Source organism: Acomys minous, assembly GCF_964271855.1.
Source record: "Acomys minous genome assembly, chromosome: 13".
Lineage (NCBI taxonomy): Eukaryota > Metazoa > Chordata > Mammalia > Rodentia > Muridae > Acomys > Acomys minous.
The window spans coordinates 12266703-12288362 of NC_140495.1; the positions used below are offsets into that span (position 1 = coordinate 12266703).

Consider the following 21660-nt stretch of genomic DNA (forward strand, 5'->3'; position numbering starts at 1 on the left):
CTGGGGTTTTAACTAGCTGAAGACATCCTCAGCCTTTGGCTTGGTGGAAGCTGGGTGTTTCCCTTCCAGATAGGATTTTATTTCACAGTCCCAAGGATGTGAGGTCAAACACAGAGGCTAGTGATAAATACCTCTTAAGGGGGCTAGAAGTAGCCCAGGACGATGTGGCTCCAGATCTGTAAGAATCTAACTCGCTACAATCACAAAGGATCAAATCGCTTCATGGAGCTCCTCACCATCACACAGGAAAATGGTACCAACACGAGCTGAGCTCTTAACAGTGTGTAGCAGAAACGCAGTTAGAGGGCAAAGCCCATAAGCAAACGGAAAAGCAAAAGCCAGCTGCCTGTTTCTGCTCAAACGGCCAGATAACAGCCTTCCCAGAAGCCTCCGACAGCTGCGTTTCACAATAGTCATATTGATCATGGTTTTCTTGGAAGAGGAGCAGGGTACAGGACATGAGCAATACACATTCTTAGAAGTTTTCTTCCAAAACGACTGAGCTGGTCACATCTACTTGTGGATGTCACAAAGCCCAGTGTTCCTCAGTTTGCTTTTGGTGAAGAACTTTTGCCCAGAAAGAAAAACAAGCAAACTTTGCTTTTAAACATTTAGTACATGCTGCTTCTAGATCTCAATTCTAAATTGGGAGGAGGGGAGAGAAAACAGGACGGAACAAGACAGTGGAAGGAAGGCGGGGGGGGGGGGGGAATAGGAGAGAGAGGAAGAGAGACAGAGAGCGCGTTCCTTCTCAAATCCATGTTCTCTGTATGAGCAAGGCAAAATAATTAGGATTTTTGTTTAAATTGTCAACTGATCGGGTCATAATTTGTGCAACAGATGCAAGGGTAACTCCTGTCTACAAAATCTAAATTAAGAACTCAAACACTCCCCACAGTAAGCTTTCAACAAACATAATTTAGCAATCAAAATTCACCAAACAGGAAAATGCGCTACTATCAGGGAGAACTAGCAGGATCGGTTAATATTATGATCAGAGCCTTAGAGGCAAATATGTCAAAATCACCAAACAGGATTTATGTTTAAATTTATGTTTAAAATGCTAAATATAAACCAAAAAATAAAACAAAAGAACAAAAGGTTATCAGATATGAACATTTGAGAAAACTTCAAAGAGCATCTAGAATATCATAAAGCAGAGATGGGGTTGTCTTAAATCAGAAATTAGACACAGCTGAAGAGAGAAACAGCATCTAGAAATATGGAGCCAAGAAATAATGAGTACTGAGGGCAACAGAGGCCCGAGTAAGGCTGTTAAGGGAAAGCAAGTGGCGCATCCCAACGTGGTCCAACTGCCACTCTAGAAGTGCATCCCCAGACATGGGAGAGAACATTCTGGCTGAGAGCACACAGAACCACCCCTCTGAGCCACACCTAGGCATCTCTGTGACACAGCAGGACTTCAAGGATGGCAAGTACTGATGTCGACTGAAAGGCAGATTACACACAGAGGAAGAGCGAAAATGATACGAAGAGCTGCTTACAGGTGACAGCTGAAGCTAAAAGCAGTAAAATGGCCTCTTTAGGAGGGAGGGAGGGAGGAGGGCAGGGAGGGAGGGAGGGAGGGAGGGAGGGAGGGAGGACTCTTAACATGGAATCATAACTAAAGCAACTACTACAAATTCCCTGAGAAAAGAAGCAATGAAAAGCAAAGAGAGTGTAGGGACGGTGTAGGGACAGTGACATGGCTCCATGAGTAGAGGCACCTGCCATTCAAGCCGTTGTCAGTTCAATCCCCAGCCCCAACTATGGATTAAGGAGAAAACAGGACCCTAAAAGTTGTCCTCTGACCTCCACACGCATGCCACCTTCACGTCGTGTATATACACATGCAACACTAGTAAATAAAGGTGAAAACGGTGACAAATGCATAGCTAATGCTAGGCAAACATTGGCTACCTTTTTAAAAAGCAATGGTGATTTTAAAAGCTGTTGATAAACTAAGTGTCAGTCTGTAACTAGACAACTGGAATTCAGAGATCCTCATGCTGTTTGAGGGAAGCTTTAAAAATATTTCACTTTAGAGTTTATTAAAATTTGCTTCATTAAAGACCCAAGGCAACCACACAAGGAATAATAAAATAGTGTAAGTTTTCCAAACTAAAAAAGCTAGCAAAAAAAAAAATTGAATGCTAAAAGTGAAAACAAGGAGCCAATCGATGAAAAGGAAAGCAATCTTTAGGAATGATACCCCAAGTCATCCTCCAGAGCACGCACGTGCTCACACATGCGCTTACGCACACGTGTGCATGTACATATGCACGTGCGCACGCACACACACACAGACACACACACATGAACACGTTAATAAAATACATGTTAATAAAAAGTCAGAAAACAAAATATGACACTCCATCCATAAAAGGCCTGAAGATAGTAATAATAAAGATAAGAGCAGACATCATTAAATTGCAAAGACAGGGCCATAAACCCTGAGAGGATAGCACGGAGAATAAAGTTTGTAAGCTCTAACAACTTTCAAGATGAAGAGAGCAGAGGACTGAGACACCACAACCAAAAGGGAACAAAACACACCCCAAAGGAAAGGCTGCTATGACCAAAGTCTCACTGAAAAGCTGGAAAATCTTCTTCTAAAGGAGCTGATACACAAAAGATGAGAGTGAAGGAGGCCCGGTGCAGGACGACGGAGCAGAAACCCAGTCATTCTAAACCAAGTCAACGTTAAAAGTTTTACATGGAAAAAAAAACAAAAACAAAAAAAAAAAACAAAAACAAAAAAACAAGGCTGGACCACTTCATAGGTAAATTCTACCAAACATTTAAGGAATAGGCAAATCTCCACATTACATAAACTCTTTCCGAGAAACGAAAGTGCAGCAAGGAGGAAGGGCAGCCACATTCTCTGACTTGGTTTACGAGGTTATTATAATACTGACTTCAAAACCAAACAAGGTCGGAGAAGGGAAAAATCGCTGGCCGCTCTCTCTTAAATATGGATGCAAAAGTCTGAGATAAAATCATCATGGGCAGAGCCAAGGGACGTACCGTTAAAAGGCACTGTGACAACGACACTGGAATTGGCCCAAGAACTCAAATTTGGGTTCATATCAGACAATTCACTAATTCAGAAAAGCCATCAGCTCAGGAAACAAAAAGTGAAAATGACAGAAAGTGGGAAATGAAAAAGGGAGTCCTTCAGGATGTGGCCAAAAGGAAGATTCCCTTTGCTTCTCAGCAATGAACAGCAAAACTCCCTTGCACATTGGACACAATTTTTATTAAACATTTGTCATGAGATAAATAACAAAATTATCTTTCATTAAAAAAAAAAACTTTCAAGTAGCAAAACTAACAGTTGTGCAGTATAAAGCCGTGTAGTACACACGGTTGTACAGTATACAGTTGTGCAGTACATGGTTGTGTGGTATATACCAGGTTGTGCAACAGGCAGATGCGTTATATACTGGGTTGTGTGGTATCACAGGTGTGTGGTATACACAGGTGTGTGGCATACGCAGGTGTGTGGTATACACGGTTGGGTGGTATACGCAGTTTTGTTATATGCACATTTGGTCTTATTTTTTTTTCTGCATATCACAGTCTTGGAAGCAGTTTGGGGTTGGGAGCATACTGTTCTTGCAGAGGACCTGAGTTCAGTTTCCAGCACGCACCCAGATTTCATCACCAACACCCCATGTTGGGTGGCTCACAACCGCCTGTAACTCCAGACCTTCTGTTTTGATTACATATCTGAAAACAAACTCTTAAGGCCACTTCAAATAATTTTCTCAATAGGTTCACGTCAGTGATACACATTTTGACCTAGAAGCTCAGACAGATATTCAATCACAGGCTAAAAGAATATGAAATTCAAAAAACTGTACAATCAGTCCAAATGGGACACGGTGGACTAACTTGATAGGACCCCCTTCTTTAGAACCTCTTTTGCATGTTCCCATTCCAATCTTTAATATTCTTTTGGCAAGAATATAGTTTCATACATACAGAATCAAATGTTTACACCAGGATTTTAGATGACGTAATACCAAAAAGGGATGTTGCAAGGTCTCTGCCCTGTTTCAACAGGTAAACACCAAGTTAAGTACCCAAATGTTTCAGGCAAACTCTGTGGAGAGGGACCAACTCACAGCTCAGAGCTGCACCACTGGTAGCACACGGACACCTTGAGCATCCTTGTGAAATGAAACGTATCCGTAAACTCTGGAGTTATATACTGAGTACACCGAACAGTTCAGACTCCTCGGTACTTCTGCGGGGACTCTCGCTTTGAATGTGTGTTTTAACATAGAAGTTCCTCAGTCTATTTTAACAACAGTGGAGACTCTGGTGAGATGGCTCAGTGGGTAAAAGAGCCTGAATCCAAGCCTGACAACCTGAGTTCAGTCCCTAGGCCCTACATGGTGGGAGCTGTCCTCTGATCTCCAAAGGCTCATATGGTATATAACACACACACACACACACACACACACACACACACACACACATGTATACACATATATGCATGCACGTGCACACACGCGCGCGCGCGCACACACACACACACACATGCACGCACAGAGTGTAATTTTTACAAAACTAAGTGAATAATGAACAATAGAGAGAATCAGAACACCAGTGAGCCGAGTTATATGGATTCCTGTGGTATATACTATCCTGTACCAGGATCTTCTTAATATTGTAAAGGGAAATAAAAGAGCGAATAATAAACATGCTATTATAAAATGCTAAGCCATCCCTAGTGGCAGATTAATTTACAACCAAAACCTTGTGGCCTAAATTTGGAACCATTTGCCTCAGGTCACTGTAGAGAAGATCTAGTGAGAATGACAAGCCAGCCATGGTCACTGGACCAGACCTGGCAAGTCAAGCTCACTGAGTTTCTGTGAAGAACTCTAGGCAAGTGTACATCTGGACAGTGAGAACTACCCAGCTGAAGAGGCTTCGTTGTCAAAGGCAAGGCCGCCAGGGTGATGTCTTCAATGCAAATTACAGACAATTACACATTCCGAAAATAAGCTCAAAAAATTTTTTTAAAACTGGGGCAATAGCCTTGGCACATTGGATGTGAGAAATCGGGGGTTGCTCTGAAGTTTAAAGCTTTACATCTTCAAAACAGAATGTAGACTTTAGGAATGTGGCAGTAGGAAGCTAGCATCATGATACTGAATCTTTAAAAATCTGGTGTTTAGGAAAGGTATATACATATTCAAAGGCAACAAGGTTGTCTTTTCAAGAGATTCCACACAGTGAACACACTTCTGCTTCTGACGGAAAGAGACAAAACAGTTTCAAGTACACACTTGGCCAGTGATGGTGGGGATGTATCACCAAGTACACACAGACTGTCGGAGGCCTATAGGGGATGCTGACTTGAGGACAGCTGGATGCTGCAAAAGGAGGCAGGGAAAACGTCTCTGAAGGAAGAATGAAGGTAGGGAGGTAAGGAAGGGGATGGGCAGGAAACAGCCAATGAGAAGCTGCAGTTCAGGGAATAAACAAAACAGGCCATTCATCCATGTCCCCAAACATCAGCCACACAAAATACCTGTGCTCTCTTCCTTCCTCAGTGTTTACATATCCAGAAAACGGTACCGACGACTTCAGAGACCAAGCTAAGGCCATAAACCACCAGGTATGTAGCAATCATCGATCACAGGTCACCTGAGACTTCCTGCATCAAACTGCCAACCATCACCCAAGTGGATTACAAAATCCCTTGGGGGCAGGGTGGGCTTTTGGCACAGTTTCATGTCAAACTGTCTTTTAAAATCATTTGAAAAAAAAAATCTAACATGTCTGACAAGAAGTGCCAATGAAGCATACTGACATGTCACTTAATACATAGCACAGAACGGAAGTGGCACAGTGCATAAAATGTAAAAAAGCATAAACATTGTACTAATGACATGCACAATTTCCCGTCACATGTTACTGCAAGTTAAGAAGTACTTTATAATGTGTTAATCACCAAATCATATTGTGATTACATTGTATGCTCTGCAAGCACGTGGTGTTCTATTAGATATGTCTGCTCATATATACACACACAGTCACAATAGATTCAAAACGAGATTGTCCCAAAGTACCTGAGCTTTAAATTACAGTGGAGTGAAGGGCCTGTGACATGGCTCAGTGGGCGAGAGGAGCTTGCTGCCAAGTCTTCCGACCTGAGTTCAGTCCCTGGAAGCTACAGGGGCGAAAGCAGAAGACCAATTCTCCAAGTTCCCCTCTGGCCCCCAACATGTATACTTTGGAGTACAAGTGCTATCCATACAAATGAATAAATACATTTTTAAAAATAGTAGCAGAGAAAATCATGGGTTCAAAAGGCTACAATATAATATAACTGTGGGCAAGGCTTATGTTTCTTTATTCATAAAGAAGATGTACTTATTATATTAGGTAATATACTCAAAAGTATTATGCAGCCTCATGTATGTAATATATCATTTTAGCTTGTATAACTATAAAATATAAATGTATCTATGGCAATACAGTTTCTTGGTTAGTTATAAAAGCTGATATTTATATGGCACTACAAGACTCCTTTATAGTGTAATAAATTGAGGACTATACTAAAACCTACCTAACAAGGTTGCAGTGAAGTCTAGTTATATTAATGCAAGTAGTTAAAAGCTGGGCAGCCAGTTAGCTATCAAAATTGTCAGATTTTATTATCATATTTTCAAGGATTCAAAGTCAGTAGACAGTGGTGGTACACTACAATATAAACTACCAACCCAATGCCAAAAATCTGCGCTTTTTCCTCACCACACGAACGCACACGGGGCTCTTTGATGTAGCATACAACAACTTTCAACTAACTGGTAAAAGCCAGTTTTAGGGGTCAGAGAGATGGCTCAGTGGTTGAGAGCACTTCCTGCCTGTTCTAAATAAGATTGTTATTACTATTTCTGTGAAAAAAAAAAACTCCACAGTTTGCTCAGCCTGTCTCCTTACAGAAGCTAGAACCACTGTCTTAGGGGTAACCCATCTGCAATGGACCAGGCCCTCCCATGTCAATCACTAATTAAGGAAATATGCTGCATGCTTGCCTACAGCCTGCCCTTATGGAGGGGTTTTCTGAAAAGAGGATCCCTTTTCTCCAGTGACTCCAGCTTGTGTCAAGTTGGCACAAAACTAGCCAGCACAACCAACTCCTGGTCATCTTGACACAAAACGCATCATCACTGTTAAGCCACAACCTTTCCTTTCCTATGCGCCATCCCCAAGACCTCACACTTTTAAAAGTCCCACAGTCTTTATAAATTCAAACACATTAAAAATTCACTCCCTTTAAAATATTCCGGATCCTTAAAAATCAAAAAATCTCTTTTTAAAGTTTTAAATCTCTCAACTGTGGGCTCCTAAAATCAAAATTAAGCTTAAGCACGTTCTTTCTTGAAAAGTTGGGGGGAACCAGGACACAGTCACAATCTGAACAAAGCAAAAATCAAACTCGAACAGTGTAAACCACTCGATTCCAATGTCTGGGACTGACTAATGATCTTTTGGGCTCCTTGGAAGGGCTTGGGTCACTTCAGCAGCACACCTACCATGTCTCCTAGGCTCAGGCTGGCTCCACCCCACCCACCTGCTTCTGTGAGTCATGCCATGGTACTGGCATCTCCAAAGTGCTGGGGTCTCTTGTGCAGCTGGGCTGCACTTTTGTCCATAGCCTCTCCTGGGCTCTCTTCAAGGACTCTAAGCCTGCCACAGTGCCAAGCCTCAGTTGTTCTCCATGACCCCTTTACACTTTCAAAACTAGCACCACCTGGGTGACGATTAAACTACCAAGTCCAGCTGCCAGCACACAGCTTGCTTGCGCTAACTCTGAGGAAACCCCTCCCAGAAGCTTTCACCTCAGTGGTGCTAGCCTCTTCTGAATTGCCACTAATTTCTCAGCCCCAGCTGACCAGCATCAATTGTCCTGGTAAAATAAAAGTTTTACTTCAGTGGTTCTGGTATCTTGTTCATCGTAGCTGATTCTTCAGCCCCAGCTTACCAGAACCACAGAGTCTTAACTCAAAATACCAGTGGCCCTGAAAAAGTCATTAAAAGAGTCTCACAAACTCCCCCCCCCTGAAAGTTCACAACAGGCTGGACCCCCACTGTCTGCACTGTTCTCAATATTCTTATCTTCCAAGCTTCCACAGGACAGTTCACGAAACTCGGAACACTCAGTGGCTTTCCCAGCCCAAAGTTTGAAAGTCCTTCCACAATTCTCCCAAAACCACATGGTCAGGTCTGTTACAGCAATACCCCACTACCCTGGTACCAAGTTCTGTTCCAGCCAAGGTTATTACTGCTACCATAAAACACCACAACCAAAGGAAGTGTTTATTTGACTTACCCTTCCACATCACTGCTCATTTGGAAGAAAGTCGGGACAGGAACTCAAACAGGGCAGGAACCTGGAGGCAGGAGCTGATGCAGAGGCCCTGGAGGAGTGCTGCTTACTGGCTTGTTCCCCATGGCTTGCTTGGCCTGCTTTCTTATAGAACCCAGGACCACCCACCCAGGGCTGGCACCACCCACAATGGGCTGGGCCCTCCCACGTCAATCACTAATTAAGCCCTACAGGCTTGCACAGAGCCTAATCTTAAAGGGGCATTTTCTCACTTGAGGCTCCTTCTTCTCCAGTGATGATCCTAGCTTGTGTCAAGCTGACATAAAAATTGCCAGCGCAGCACCCTTCCAGAAGACCTGCGTTCAGCTCCCAGCATCCATATCAAGTGGCTAGGCCGGGCGTGGTGGCGCACGCCTTTAATCCCAGCACTCGGGAGGCAGAGGCAGGCGGATCGCTGTGAGTTCGAGGCCAGCCTGGTCTACAAAGCGAGTCTAGGACAGCCAAGGCTACACAAAGAAACCTTGTCTCAAAAAACCAAAAAACCAAAAAAAAAAAAAAAAAACCATATCAAGTGGCTTACAGCCATCTGTAACTCCAGCTCCAGAGGATCGGATGCCCTCTTCTGACCCCCACAGGCACTGTGTGTATGGGGTGCATATATGCATACACACATTTAGACGCACACATAAAATAGAGGGCTCAGAGGCTCACTTGTAACTCCAGCCTCAAGACACAGTAACAGGGATCTGCAAAACAAGCTGATTAGCAAAACGAGCGATATTTGCAAGCCCTGGGTTTGGCTGAGAGACCATGCCTCAATGCATAGGGTGGAAGAGTAATTAGGTGGAGTCCTAACATAAGCCTTGGGCTACCACATGCATACACATGCACATGCACCCACACATGTGTGAGCCCCACATGTGTATCACACACACACACACACACACACACACGCTCGCGCTTGAAAATGAAAAAAATAGGAAGAAAATATTCCATTTCTGACATTTTTCATGAAGAACTATGTCAAAGAAAAAAAATAACTATTTCTGCCATGTCCAACCCATTGCAAAGAGCTTACAGTAGAGTCTGATTCCAAGATTAAAAGTAAGCTAAGGAACTGGGCATGGTGGCACAGGCCTTGAATCCCAGCACTCGGGAGGCAGAGGCTGGCAGATTTCTGAGTTGGAGACCAGCCTGAGTGAGTTCCAGGACAGCGAGGGCTACATAGTGAAACCCTGCCTCAAAATAAACAAACAAATAGATGGATAGATAAATAAATAAAGTAAGCTGAGAGAGAAGCTTTAGTAACAACCAGATTCTTGACCCCTGAAAGCTGCAGTGAACACTTCATGGCAGTCAGATTTTCGTGTCTATTTTCTTTCTTTCCTCTCTCATTTTTCTTTATCTTCTCTGACAGGGACCTCTTTCCAAAGACTCATTACAGATGAACACCTACGTTGCCTTGTACAGATTTATACCACAGGAGAATGAAGACTTGGAAATGAGGTAAAACAAACAAATATATATACATATACACATTGCCATTTGGGTGTGTAGAATTTACAGTGAGGTCCTGGAGATGACTCAATTGGTAAAATGCTTGCATGCAAGCACAAGGGCCTGAGTTCAATTCCCCAGAACCTGTTTAGTGGAAGAAGAGGAGGAAGAGGAAGAGGATACGAGTAAGGAGGAGAAGGAGGAGGAGGAGGAGGGTAGACCTCTGGGATTCCTTGGCTAGCAGCTTAGTCTACTCAGGAAGTTCCAGGCTACTGAGAGATCTTACCTCAAAAAGCAAGGTGGATGTTTCCTCAGGAATGACCCTTAAAATTTTCCTTTGTCCTCCACCCATACCCACATACACAACATACCTGCACACACATGAACAGACACACCAAAAATAAATTAAAGATTAAAGTATGCTGGCCTCACATCTTTGTTAGAACTGTATTCTGAATTCTCCAGATTTTTAACACCAGTTACAGAGCAATACTGAATGTTACCAGGGACATTGAAGAATGTCTGGCTTTGTGCTGGCTGTCGTAACTCTGTGTGTTTATTTTTTGTTGGTTGCTGGCCATTAAAAGCGAAGGTGTCTGGTCACGACTCCAACATTTACAATCTGCTTGCAGGCAAACAGAGCTGTTCAGTCCCAGCAGTCAAGTGGCTGCATTTTGTAGGCTGCAAGATGGAAGTGATAAATCATACATTTATTTATTTATTTATTTATTTATTTATTTGTTTATTACCTTTTTTAAACCAAGGCATGGTAGGTTCCCATTTTTAAAAGCCAGGAGTTTGAATAGCATATTCAAAGCAACACTGATAGGACTGGGTGTAATTCCTTGAAGGAGTTGAGACTTGTGAATTATCTTTTCCTCCTCAAAGCATAAGGGGGAAAAATCATTTGGTTAGACGCTATTCTTGTTTGCCTGCCTACTTACCCGAGGGAGCATGCCAGGTGTCTTCCTTGGGAAAGAGAGCAAAGGAGTAGGTGTCATGAGTGTTGGGAATATGAATTTGGGGACCAAATACAAGGCCCAGCTGTCAACAGCAGCCATCAAAAGTCAGAGCAGATGAGTCGTGGGTTCAGTAACTTCCTTAAGGATCTGCCTAGCAACAAGGAAAGCTCTGCCTACCAGAGGCCAGGGGTGCAGACCTCTCATGCTCCTCCATGAGAGGACTTACTGTCCTACTGACATCAGCAACCAATGGATCAGGTCATTTCCCTGTTGTTGCATCACCTCTCATGGTCCTCCTTATTAACTTACTGTCCTCCCGGCACCAGCAACCAATGGATCAGGGCCTCTCCCAGTCATTGCATCCCCCAAGCCAGTTAGTTCACCATGGAAAATGAAGTCAGTCCCTCCTGGCCTCTGGCCAGCCTTAGGGACTCCCCTGAACCCCATGTTCAGAATGTATTCAGTATTCATTCTCTGCAGCAGAGGCTCAGGGTGCTGCGTGCTCTCTGTGTTTCCACCTTTGTGTCCCCTACTGCCCCCTACTGCTCACCATGGGTAGAGCATGGAATGGTCAAGGCCATGGTGCAGTTTTCGTGGGTGCATCTAAACCAACAAGTCAGGTGGAAGGATTCCCTGTCTGCTTCTCATCTAAAAACAGAGCACAAAGCCTGACTATATACTTCAGCTCCCTCATGTTGACAATAAGGGCAATCAAGCCCGGCCTTCTAGAACGAGGTGGTTTCAAAGGTCACCATTTCCAGTACACTGTAGAAGCTTTACCATTTCAGTTCTGATGTAGTTCAGTTTTGTGTTGTTGTTGTTTTGTTTTGTTTTGAGATCATGTGTCACTCTGTAGCTCAGGATAGCCAGTGGCTATGGGATTACAGGCATGTGCCACTGTATCCAACTCCAATGAGCTCCAAGAGTAGATTCTTTCTTTTCAGAACAGAGGGATAGATGGAGGGAAGGTGGGAGACAGGGGGAAAGGCAGACAGAGACAGACAGCATGAATTCACTGAATGTTTAAGAAAGCAAAGCGTGGTGCCAGTTGGCCTGGGTTTAAGTCCTAGGCGAATCACTCATGCAATTATATGACCCCTTGTGTCTAGAAAGCCACACAAGCTGACTGAGTCTCTACCCATGAACACGGAGAAGAATCCTCATAGTACTCAGGTTGGCTTCAAAGCCCCAGTGCCCTCCATTGTCTTTGGATTAAAACACTATTTGTTCAGACTCAAGATGGCTTCTGTTTCATCTGCAGTCCTTTTTCCTTCAAAGGACCACAGCACCATTGACAGGGGGACCTTCCTGTAGGTCTGTGTCATCCTGCTTACCCCATCACACACGCTCAGGAGCATGTGCACCTGTCTACTTGTATTTCTTCATCCTCTTGGTTCTATCTCAGTATCCCTTGGCTGTGCCTCCCCTACCCCCTGTCTAGTGACTCTGTCTGGATTGTTTATTTCAGAGAGCTTACCCTAACTTGTATCATACAATTCTGGAATTATTTAGTTATCTCTGCTGTAACGCCTGTAACCTCCCTTGGGAAACTCTACCTTCAATGTAACTAAGGCCCAATATCTCTACTGCTGTGAGGATGAGAAGTTTCCAAAACAATGGCTTAAAGTCATTACTTCCATTTGCACCAATCAGTAGATATCAGTAGAAATAATCTATATGACTTTGCCAGGTTGCTTTTTCATGGAAATCATCCTGATACTTAAATGACAGAGTACACACAAGGCATTTAGAAACTTGCAGGTAAAGGACAAAGAATAAATGGATGAGTGAAAGGTTCAAATACATATTTCAGTGACCGTGTAGTGTCTATTTCAAGGAATCCACTTTGACTTTTCACATCTAAGTCATTTTCATTTTTATTAGTTCTCTTCAAACAGATTTATATGATAATGGCCATTTTTCTTCAAGTGAGGAAAAGAGACAGCAGGATTTGGATAGAGAACATCTTAGGAGTCAAGCGGGGGGGGGGGGAAGGAATTGCTTTTTCAATATTATTAAAGTCTAAGGAAGACATAAATTAATGACTATGTGGCAGAAAGAGAGAAGGAGATTTGGAGGGAAACACAAATAAGGACTTCGGATTGTGAATCACCAGGCTCTTGGAAACATCAAGTCTCTTGACATTCCCTGGGTGAGTCTGAATGACAGCAAGGGATCATCAGTCTGGTCAGCAGTGTCTGAATGACAGCAAGGGATCATCAGTCTGGTTAGCAGTGTCTGAATGACAGCAAGGGATCATCACTCTGGTTAGCAGTGTCTGAATGACAGCAAGGGATCATCAGTCTGGTCAGCAGTGTCTGAATGACAGCAAGGGATCATCAGTCTGGTCAGCAGTGTCTGAATGGCAGCAAGGGATCATCAGTCTGGTCAGCAGTGTCTGAATGGCAGCAAGGGATCATCAGTCTGGTCAGCAGTGTCTGAATGACAGCAAGGGATCATCAGTCTGGTAGCTAAGATCTGTAAGGACCCTGGAGGTGGATGGCTTGAATTTATCTCCTCTAAATTTGACATTGAATTGAAAGTGACTTTGACCTACATACAGATTCTTCTAAGATGTAGTCTATAATGTCCCCTGTTTGAGCTCAAGGGGTCATAGTGCTCAAAGGCATGGGAGGGGCAAACAGAAGTTACAATCTGGTGTGGGGTGCAGGACAGGGGACATCTGGTGCTATAGCCCACTCTGGAGGGACACCTAAATCGTCTTAGGACTTCAAGGAAGGTTCTCCAAGGGGTCAGCATCGGCATCCAGCTTGCAGAGGTCTGCCTGTGAGGCTTGCGCGTAAAGGATAAAGAGGAAAAACTTAACCTCTAGAGCTAGAGAAATCCAGTAAGTAGCACCAAGTGGGGAGCAAATGTCAACCCCCATTACAGGGAAGGCCAGTGATACTGCTTGTGGTTCTTTGTCTCCTGGGAGACCGGGTAGGAGAAGCAGCATCAAGAATATGAGTAGAAGCTGCACATGGTGGCGCATGCCTGTGATCCCAGGACGCTGGGATGCAGAAGCAGGTGGAGCTCTGTGAGTTTGAGGCCATCCAGGCCCACAAAGTGAGTCCAGGACAGCCAAGGCTACACAGAGGAACCCTGTCTCGAAAAACCAACTCCCAGGAAAAAAATAATAATAATAATGGCAGAAAAGTAGAGACGGAGCCCAGAGCCCAGAGAGGATGACCACACTGGCTTTGCTCCCAGCTGTACCTTATACCCTTTGTTGATGTTGGTCAGTGTCCTCTCTGGAAAAAAATGAAGATTTAAGAAATCAAGTTGTTTTATTTTTATTTTCTTAAATGTGTATATGGATATGGGTATGTGGACACCATGTGTGTGCAGGGGTGTGAGTGTGTACATGCCTATGTACATGTAACCTGTGCAGGGCAGAGAACAGCTTTAGGTAGCATTTCTTAGGAATTGCCTGCCTTTGTGTTTCTTTTTATTTCTTGCAGTAAGCTCTCACACTTGACTAGTAGGCTGGTCAAGCTAGCTAGTCAGCAAGCCTGAGGTAATCCTCCTACTTCTGTTACTCCAGCACGGGGATTCCAGGCATGTGCCACCACACTCAGCTTTCTTTGTTTGTTTTTAACATGAACTCTGAGAACCAAGCTCAGCTCCTGACCAACTGGGCTCTCTCCTCAGCCTTAAATTTTTTTTTTCCACTGACACATGAGGACATGCATTTGCAAGATACTATATGCTAGCTTAGTAAACGTATACAGTGTATCCTGATTGAAGCGGGCTAATTGTCACACCTAATGCCCTAAAGATTTATCATTTCTGTGTTGGGAATATTGGGAATCATCTCTAGTGGCTGTTTTTAGACGTAAAAAGCATCATAAAGGTAACCGTTGTGGACCACAGTTACCCTTCTGTGCTGCAAAACACTGGGGTGTCCCTGCATGCCTGGACCTGTCATCCGTCCTGTTCAGTTTGTTTTTAGACAGTGAGCTTAGACAGCACAGTCATGTGGCCCTGGCTCACCATGCACGTTCCTCCGCAGTGGGTTGACCAGGACTGGGTTTGGCCCCTGAGCCCACGCAGCCTGTGACCTGCAGTCTGTGCTCTTGAAGTGATGTTCTTGCTGCAGAAAGTTTACACTTAGGGTGGAACGGTGAGTCTCATACATCCAAATTACTCTTTGACTCACTACTAGATGGGAGGGCTGGTAAGATGCCACACCTGGGTGACAAGGACCCTCTGGGCATCATGTGTGTGGGGACAATAAGGACTGCTGATGAGAATTTACAAATCAATCCAAGAAGTGCAGGAAATCATGGGGTACCCTGACTAGATTCTGTAGGCACAACCCTACTGTGTTTCTAAGGATGGTGGCAATCACATTGTTGTGTTTTCTACAACTTTCACGAGGTGAAAAATAACAAAGCCACTGAAAAGAAAGACAATAACCTGACTATTCTGTCCATTTCTAAGTCTGCGGTTTTTAAACCCAACATTACTAAAGGAACATAAACATCCTGTGTCCTTTTAGTAAAGCTGTGAGGCTTCCCAAGACAACAGTATTTTGGAGGAGAAGGCGGGTTGGAACAGTAAAGCCGTTGGTTGTAAACCATAAGAATCCTATGGAGAATGTTATTAAAGGGGGGATCCCTGGGGACACTATAGACCTCCACCCTAAATCAAGTCCTGCCTGGAAGTCTGTGCGGTTCAATGTTCCCCTGAATTCTGATTGTGTTCTAGATTTGAAAGCAATTATGACGGTCATTGGCCAATGGCAGGCTCAAACCCAGAGTAGAGGGCTGGGGAGATAGTTCCTGCAGCAACATGCTTGGCTCACTGGCATGGCATAAGTCCAATTCCCAAAACCCATGTATATGCAAAAGCAGAGCCATGTAACATGCATTTGTAATCCCAGGACTCAGTGACCTCTATGCCAGTGAGAGACCCTGTTTTAAAAACCAAAGGTAGACAGTTCCTGAGGAACAACACCCCCAGGTGCCCTCTAACACACACACACACACACACACACACACACACACACACACACACACACACACACACACTCCAGTTTCCCAGTTCTGTATTGATGACCTTTTAGCCTTTTAGCCCACTCTACTGTTCGTCACCTTGCCGGTTGTGCACACCCTCTGTGAACTAAGAAAGGAGGAATGCTCAAGACAAATGAGACAGACGAAGACTCCCCTGGTGTCTCATTTCCATTCTCTAAGTACATTACTGCTTGGCAAATGCATCAACTTAATTAAAACTAAATGTAATTCTAATGCACCAATTTGATTTAAAAATAATCTTCACAGTCGCCAGGACATCAAAATCCAATTAAGGCTATTTGAGGAAAGTCTCTGATGCATATTACTCTGTGACGCTGTACCATGTCAAGAAACCCAGACCTTCCCAAACGTCACTAATGTGTTTAGCAGGCTCCCTCTCACCCAAACGCCTCTCTCAATTAGGTTCTAGAGAGCGTGATCCATGACAGTTCAGGAACATCTCCCAAATTCCTTCCAAATGGGCCTTTAACTGAATGCTCTTGATAGAATATGGACTTGGAGGGAAATGCAAACAGCCTTAAGACTCTGGGGTTTGAGATGGAAATCAGGCTGCAGAGCCCAGGAGTTCCTGATGTGCTGGGACTGTAAACAATTCTGAACCAAATTAATGCAGACTGAGAACGGAGTCTGATGAAAAAAAGCAACAGTTAACTCTCAGGTGAACAGAGTGATTTGGCTAGTCCCTTTTGCTTCTCCCATTGGCTGGCTCTTTCAAGTACATCATTTTTGGTTGAGTGGTGGTGTTGATGAAAGCTCATGCGGACGTCTCTCTGTCTAATGAATAGGCTAGCGTATGGAATATTAAAACTGTCGAAAATGCCTGCAGAGTGATATGAGCAACCCTCGTGCATTTTGATAAAGCCGTGAGTAACATTAGAGGCAGCTTGACATCCTGCAGGTAGCCATGGAGCCAAGTCTCTCTGTCCCTGCTGACTCGTGCACAAACGTGCCTTGGCTGTGCCCACCTCATGCAGGGGGCATTGTCCCCCCCTTCAGAATATCTGCTGTCTTCAAACCTACAGAAAATGCCACTGCGTCGAGGCACAAAGAGAGCTGACTATTGAGCCCAGCTTTGATACTACTTTGTGGTCAGAAGGAGGAAGGGAGAGGAGATGGGGTCTACATGAAGAAAGGCAGGAGCCTCCTAAGTTCTGGATCATTCCAAAGACCAGGGTCTGCTGCTACCGAAGGAAGCAAGCATCTCATTACCAATTGTCCCTGACCAAAACTAATGAGGGCTGTGTAGCAGTATACAGTGCTATGCCTCTGTAATCCCAGACGCACTGGAGGCTGAGACAAGAGATTCCAAGGTCAAGACCAGCCAAGGAAACGCTGAAAGCACTGAAAGACCCACAGGAGGGAGGGAGGGAGGGGGAGAGAGAGAGAGAGAGAGAGAGAGAGAGAGAGAGAGAGAAAGCACACCACACTTGCTAGATCTATTCTCCTCAAAGTGGAAAATGGCAGGCTTGGGAAGGAATTAGCAATTTCATAGTGCCGAGACTTCCACTTGGTTTTTTTTTTTTTCACTCAATCCACATAACAACTTTGCAAAGTAACTATATATCATTATGTATTTATTATGCATAACATATAAACTTAATGCATAGCATGTGGTAGCTCAGGATCAGAGTCATAGGCGCCTGGGAGTTTTGCCTGGATCCACCTCCATCCTTGTTCTGTGCCTGTGGTACTTGTTGCTCATCCGTGAAGGAAGCTCACTGTCAACTTCCAGTCTACAGCCTTCTGCTTTGAGATTCCCAGCATCCGAAGTGCTGTAATAATGGCTTAACAGCAATGGTGGCCATCACTTTATATGGGCCTGCCTAAATGTTTTGTGTGAGTATTAACGCAACTTAGTATTTAAAAACAAAAACTGGTGCCTCTCTCCCTACTCCTTCAGAGGCCTACCCCATCCATGTGGGATTCTAAGGTCTGTGGAGGCTTCTCAAAGCCCTTTCCTCTCCTTATCTCACTTGTAGAAAATAAAGCACTTGTCTGAAAGGAAAATAGAGGCACCACCAGAAACTGCTGAGAAAAGGAAAGTGAGGCTTTGAGAAATCTCATCACCTCTGTGATTCTGGTCCATAGTCAAGACTTGAATATTCGTCAGAGGCTCTCAGAAAATATGAGCTGGACCTCCTAGAGTCTCCTTTCGCTACTGAGGCAGAAATAAAGAAGTCAAGATAATTTTTTTTTCTAACTTCCAAACAGAAGGCAAAGATGGCCCTAATCCTCCTGCTGTCCCAACAATGGAAGGGCTATTCTCAGAAACAGTGACTTCGTTAGAGAATGAGAGCATCTCCACTCCCAAGAACCTTTGCCCCAACTGCTTCCAGAAGGTTCCTCATAGCCAGCCACACTCAGGTAGTTCCGCCTGTAGCTCTATGCACAACATGCTCTTGCCAACAGGTGTCCTCCTCAGGGAGACGCCAAGTGTTAGACGTCTGCTCTCCGCAAACTGATGGGCAAGGCTCTCTGCGTAGAGTTGGTTAGCGTGGTGGTTCAGCTCTCGGATGGCATACATGGAGGAAAAGAACGAAGCTGAGAGGGTTTGAAAAGAAAATGGACAATTGTGAACAAAAAAAAGGCTGCAAGAAGAACCACACAGAGTTTGTTCTCAGGAGTTAGGACAGCAGCAAGCTCAGGTGCCCCAAGACATGGGGTTTCCTGGGGAGGGGGGCTCCCTTTAATTTGTCAGGCTTCAGAGTTTAGGGACTGCCCGTCATTGTCTGGTACCTGACCTTGGGGCGAGAGATCTGAGTTGTGGCCTGGTAAGCAAGCCACCAGAGTAATACAGTCTGAGGAAAGGAAGTCGCTGGAGTGTGGAGCTAACCAAGCACTAAATAAAGAGCGCTGAGAGAACTCCAGCTAGAGCCTCCAAGCGGGGACGACACATTTTTAAAAAATAAAAACACTATGCCACAGAGTGGTCTTACCGTAACTGGGACATCAGAGCAGCTTACACCACCTGCCACTGAGAATTCAGAGACAGGGGATGAATCCTTAAGTCATGCTGTACCCAGAGCAGGAAACCTGAAAAGGAAGTAGACCAAAGTCCTTGATAGTGGTCTTCTGGCTCATCTTAGCCAGACACAGGGAGGGGACACAGAGGCCGTCATCCCAAAGCTTAGTCTTGTCCCTCCGGCCAGGTGCTCAGCCTTGTCTGTAAGACTGTGATGTGGGCCGTTTTCTCCTTATCATCTCCTCTCTCTATGTAGCAGAAGTTTCTGAATGCACAAAGGTGGTTGAGTCTCACTTCCTTCCAGGTGGCCATTTAGATTGCGTCTATATTAAAGCCTAACTCAGAAAAGGCAAAGCATGGGTCTATGGGCTGGGCTGCTTACACTGTAAATATGCAGATTCCCTTAGATTCCCTTAGATTCCCTTAATATGAAGTGTGGGGTGCTCCTATAATTTGGGCTATAAAGGTGCCCCTATCTGTCTCCTGTCACTACCAGGCCCTTAACATTGCATGTCCATCCAGATCTACCTTCTGGATCCCAGTGTGAGAAAAAGTTGGAGTTCAGCCCCAACGGGAAAGGATGCTCTCATTGTGTGGTGGTGTCAGGCATATAAATAGAGAAGATCCCACCAGCTTTGGGGTGGCATGCAGAAAGTCGTTGTCTTGGCTTTGAGTGCAAGAGGCACCATCATTAGCTGTTTCTGCCAGGAGGATGGGCAGTTGAGCCACCTCTGCAGGAATTTACTGCTATCTGTTACTGCTACACCCTCTTTGTAGACTTTAAGACCATGTGTGGTCGCTTATATTGCTACAAAATGGTTTGTTCTGTTTACTTATTTGTAATTCATTCTTGCATTAGAATATAAGTTCTAAGCAAGGATTTTACTCTGCAGTGTGCACCTGGTGTCTAGTAAAATGACTCTTTCAGAATCTACCTTCTGTGAATATTTGTTGAATGAGGAACTGATTTTCTTAAAAAGCAAAGAATACGTGGATCAATGTAACCCTCTAATCAAACCCTTTTCTGGTCCTGGTCAAGATCTTTTGCTGGAAAAGACAGAATCCTCACCATGATGTCAGGGGTATGCCTGCTATTTTGCATAAAATGATAGCTGATATTCCCTTGTGTGCCTTATAGCAGTAGTTATTTAGCTGGCACAGGGTAGGTGCTCTGGGGCTGCCTACTTCTGAGCACTGTAAAGAGTGGGTCTCTAGCTGGTTTCTGATATCACAGTTTGATGCACGCAGCCTTCTCTGATTTTGTTAGGAGAGATGCCTCCATTCTCCCGGTCCATCCCCTGCTTCCAGCCCCTATCAAACCATCAGCAAAGCCTTTGCATTTGATACCAATGCGCTGTTTCTTAGGTTACGGGGTTAAACAAAATCTGCTGTAGCTTAGCAGATTTTTCTACAATGACTTTCATCCACGGTGCTTAATTAAATCCCTCACCTGGGAAAAAGTGATTTTCTTCAGCCATCTCTCTTTCAGTGGCATCAGCAGGCAGCTGTGACTGTCGGGATAGCAAAATGTCAGCTGTATTTACTGCTGCGGGGCTACTGTAAAAGAGTGGGCAGAAACTGTGCCTTTTGCCTACATTCCTAATCTGTTAATGATCCATCCTTTTCATGTGAGATTCTAAATCCTGAAGTGTTCACCTGAATTGTAGGGAACGAATAAGTAAGTTTTGTAAAAGGAAAACACAATTGTCCCAACAACAGAGGCAGAAGTAGTAGGCCAACGGGCTTCAGAAGAAGAAAAGGGCTGGGGACATGGTTCAGTGTCTAAGGTACTTAAGGTAAAGGGTGAGGACCCGAGTTCAAATCCCCTAGGAGTCACGTAAAACCCAGGCATGGTAAAGCATGTCTGTAACCCCTGTACTCTTAGAGATGGGAGGTGGAAACAAGAGAATATCTGTGGGACTCCTGAAGGCCAGCTAGCCATGAATATGCAGTGCCCCACCCCAGTACACAACAAAAGATCCTGCATCCAATAAGGTAGAAGGGAGGATCACTATCCAAGGCTGCCTTCTGATGCCTGTACACTCACTATGGCACTCACACATGCATATGTACATCATGCCTTAGCATACCATACACAGAAGAAGAAGGAGGAGGAGGAGGAGGAGGAGGAAGGGGAAGAAGAAGAGAAAAAGAAAAAGAGGAGGAAAAAGAGGTGGGGCATGGAAAGGTTACAGGGAAGCATCCTGGAGAAAGAGACCCCAACCAACATAGAATTTCCCTACCCATGCCTTTACCATAACCTCTTAGAGTTACATAAAAGCCCTTATATGCCTGAGCCTTCCAAAAGCAGATCTCTGTGACAGGAGTCTGCTCTGTTTCCCTCTGAGCTGCCTTTGAGTAAATCCGACCCTTTCCTCTGATCTCTCCAGAGTGTTCTGTGGAGCTGCAGGGAGTGTGGTGCTTAGATTTCAGTGACACTCAAGCCCACGTGGGCGTCTTAGGTTGAAATAGACATTATCTGAGAGTCGGCACTAACAGCAAAAGAGATGGAGTCAGAATAGCACAGTGGGCACAGGAGTCTGCTTTGCTCTGTTCCAGCAGTGCCTAAGAACGTCAAAAAATGAGTTGTTTTTTGTTTTTTGTTAAAAGCGCTTCCAGTACCATACAAATAGAAAGAAAGACTGCCAGGAGAGAGGGGGACCTTAGGAAATTCCTGGCGGGGAGCAGCAAACCCAGGCAGGATGAAAAGGTGACTGAAAGCCAGAAAATGGCAAGCATGGTGGTACAGCCTAGGCATTCCAACATCAGGAGGCTAACTCCAGGTGATGGCAGCAAGTTCAAGACAAGCCTGGGCAACAGTGGAATAGTAGATCTGTACTCAGAAAA

General features: G+C 44.5%; 1 protein-coding gene across 3 annotated transcripts in view; it reads left to right on the forward strand.

Moving 5' to 3' along the window:
• The window catches only part of STAC (SH3 and cysteine rich domain), a 115874-nt gene that overhangs the window by 81933 nt on the left and 12281 nt on the right, over window positions 1-21660 (forward strand). For all 3 annotated transcript variants that reach the window (XM_084753530.1, XM_084753531.1, XM_084753532.1), the window contains 2 exons: window positions 5571-5635; window positions 9771-9859. In XM_084753530.1, coding sequence (XP_084609656.1) covers window positions 5571-5635; window positions 9771-9859 — 154 coding nt within the window. The remainder of the gene's footprint in view (window positions 1-5570; window positions 5636-9770; window positions 9860-21660) is intronic.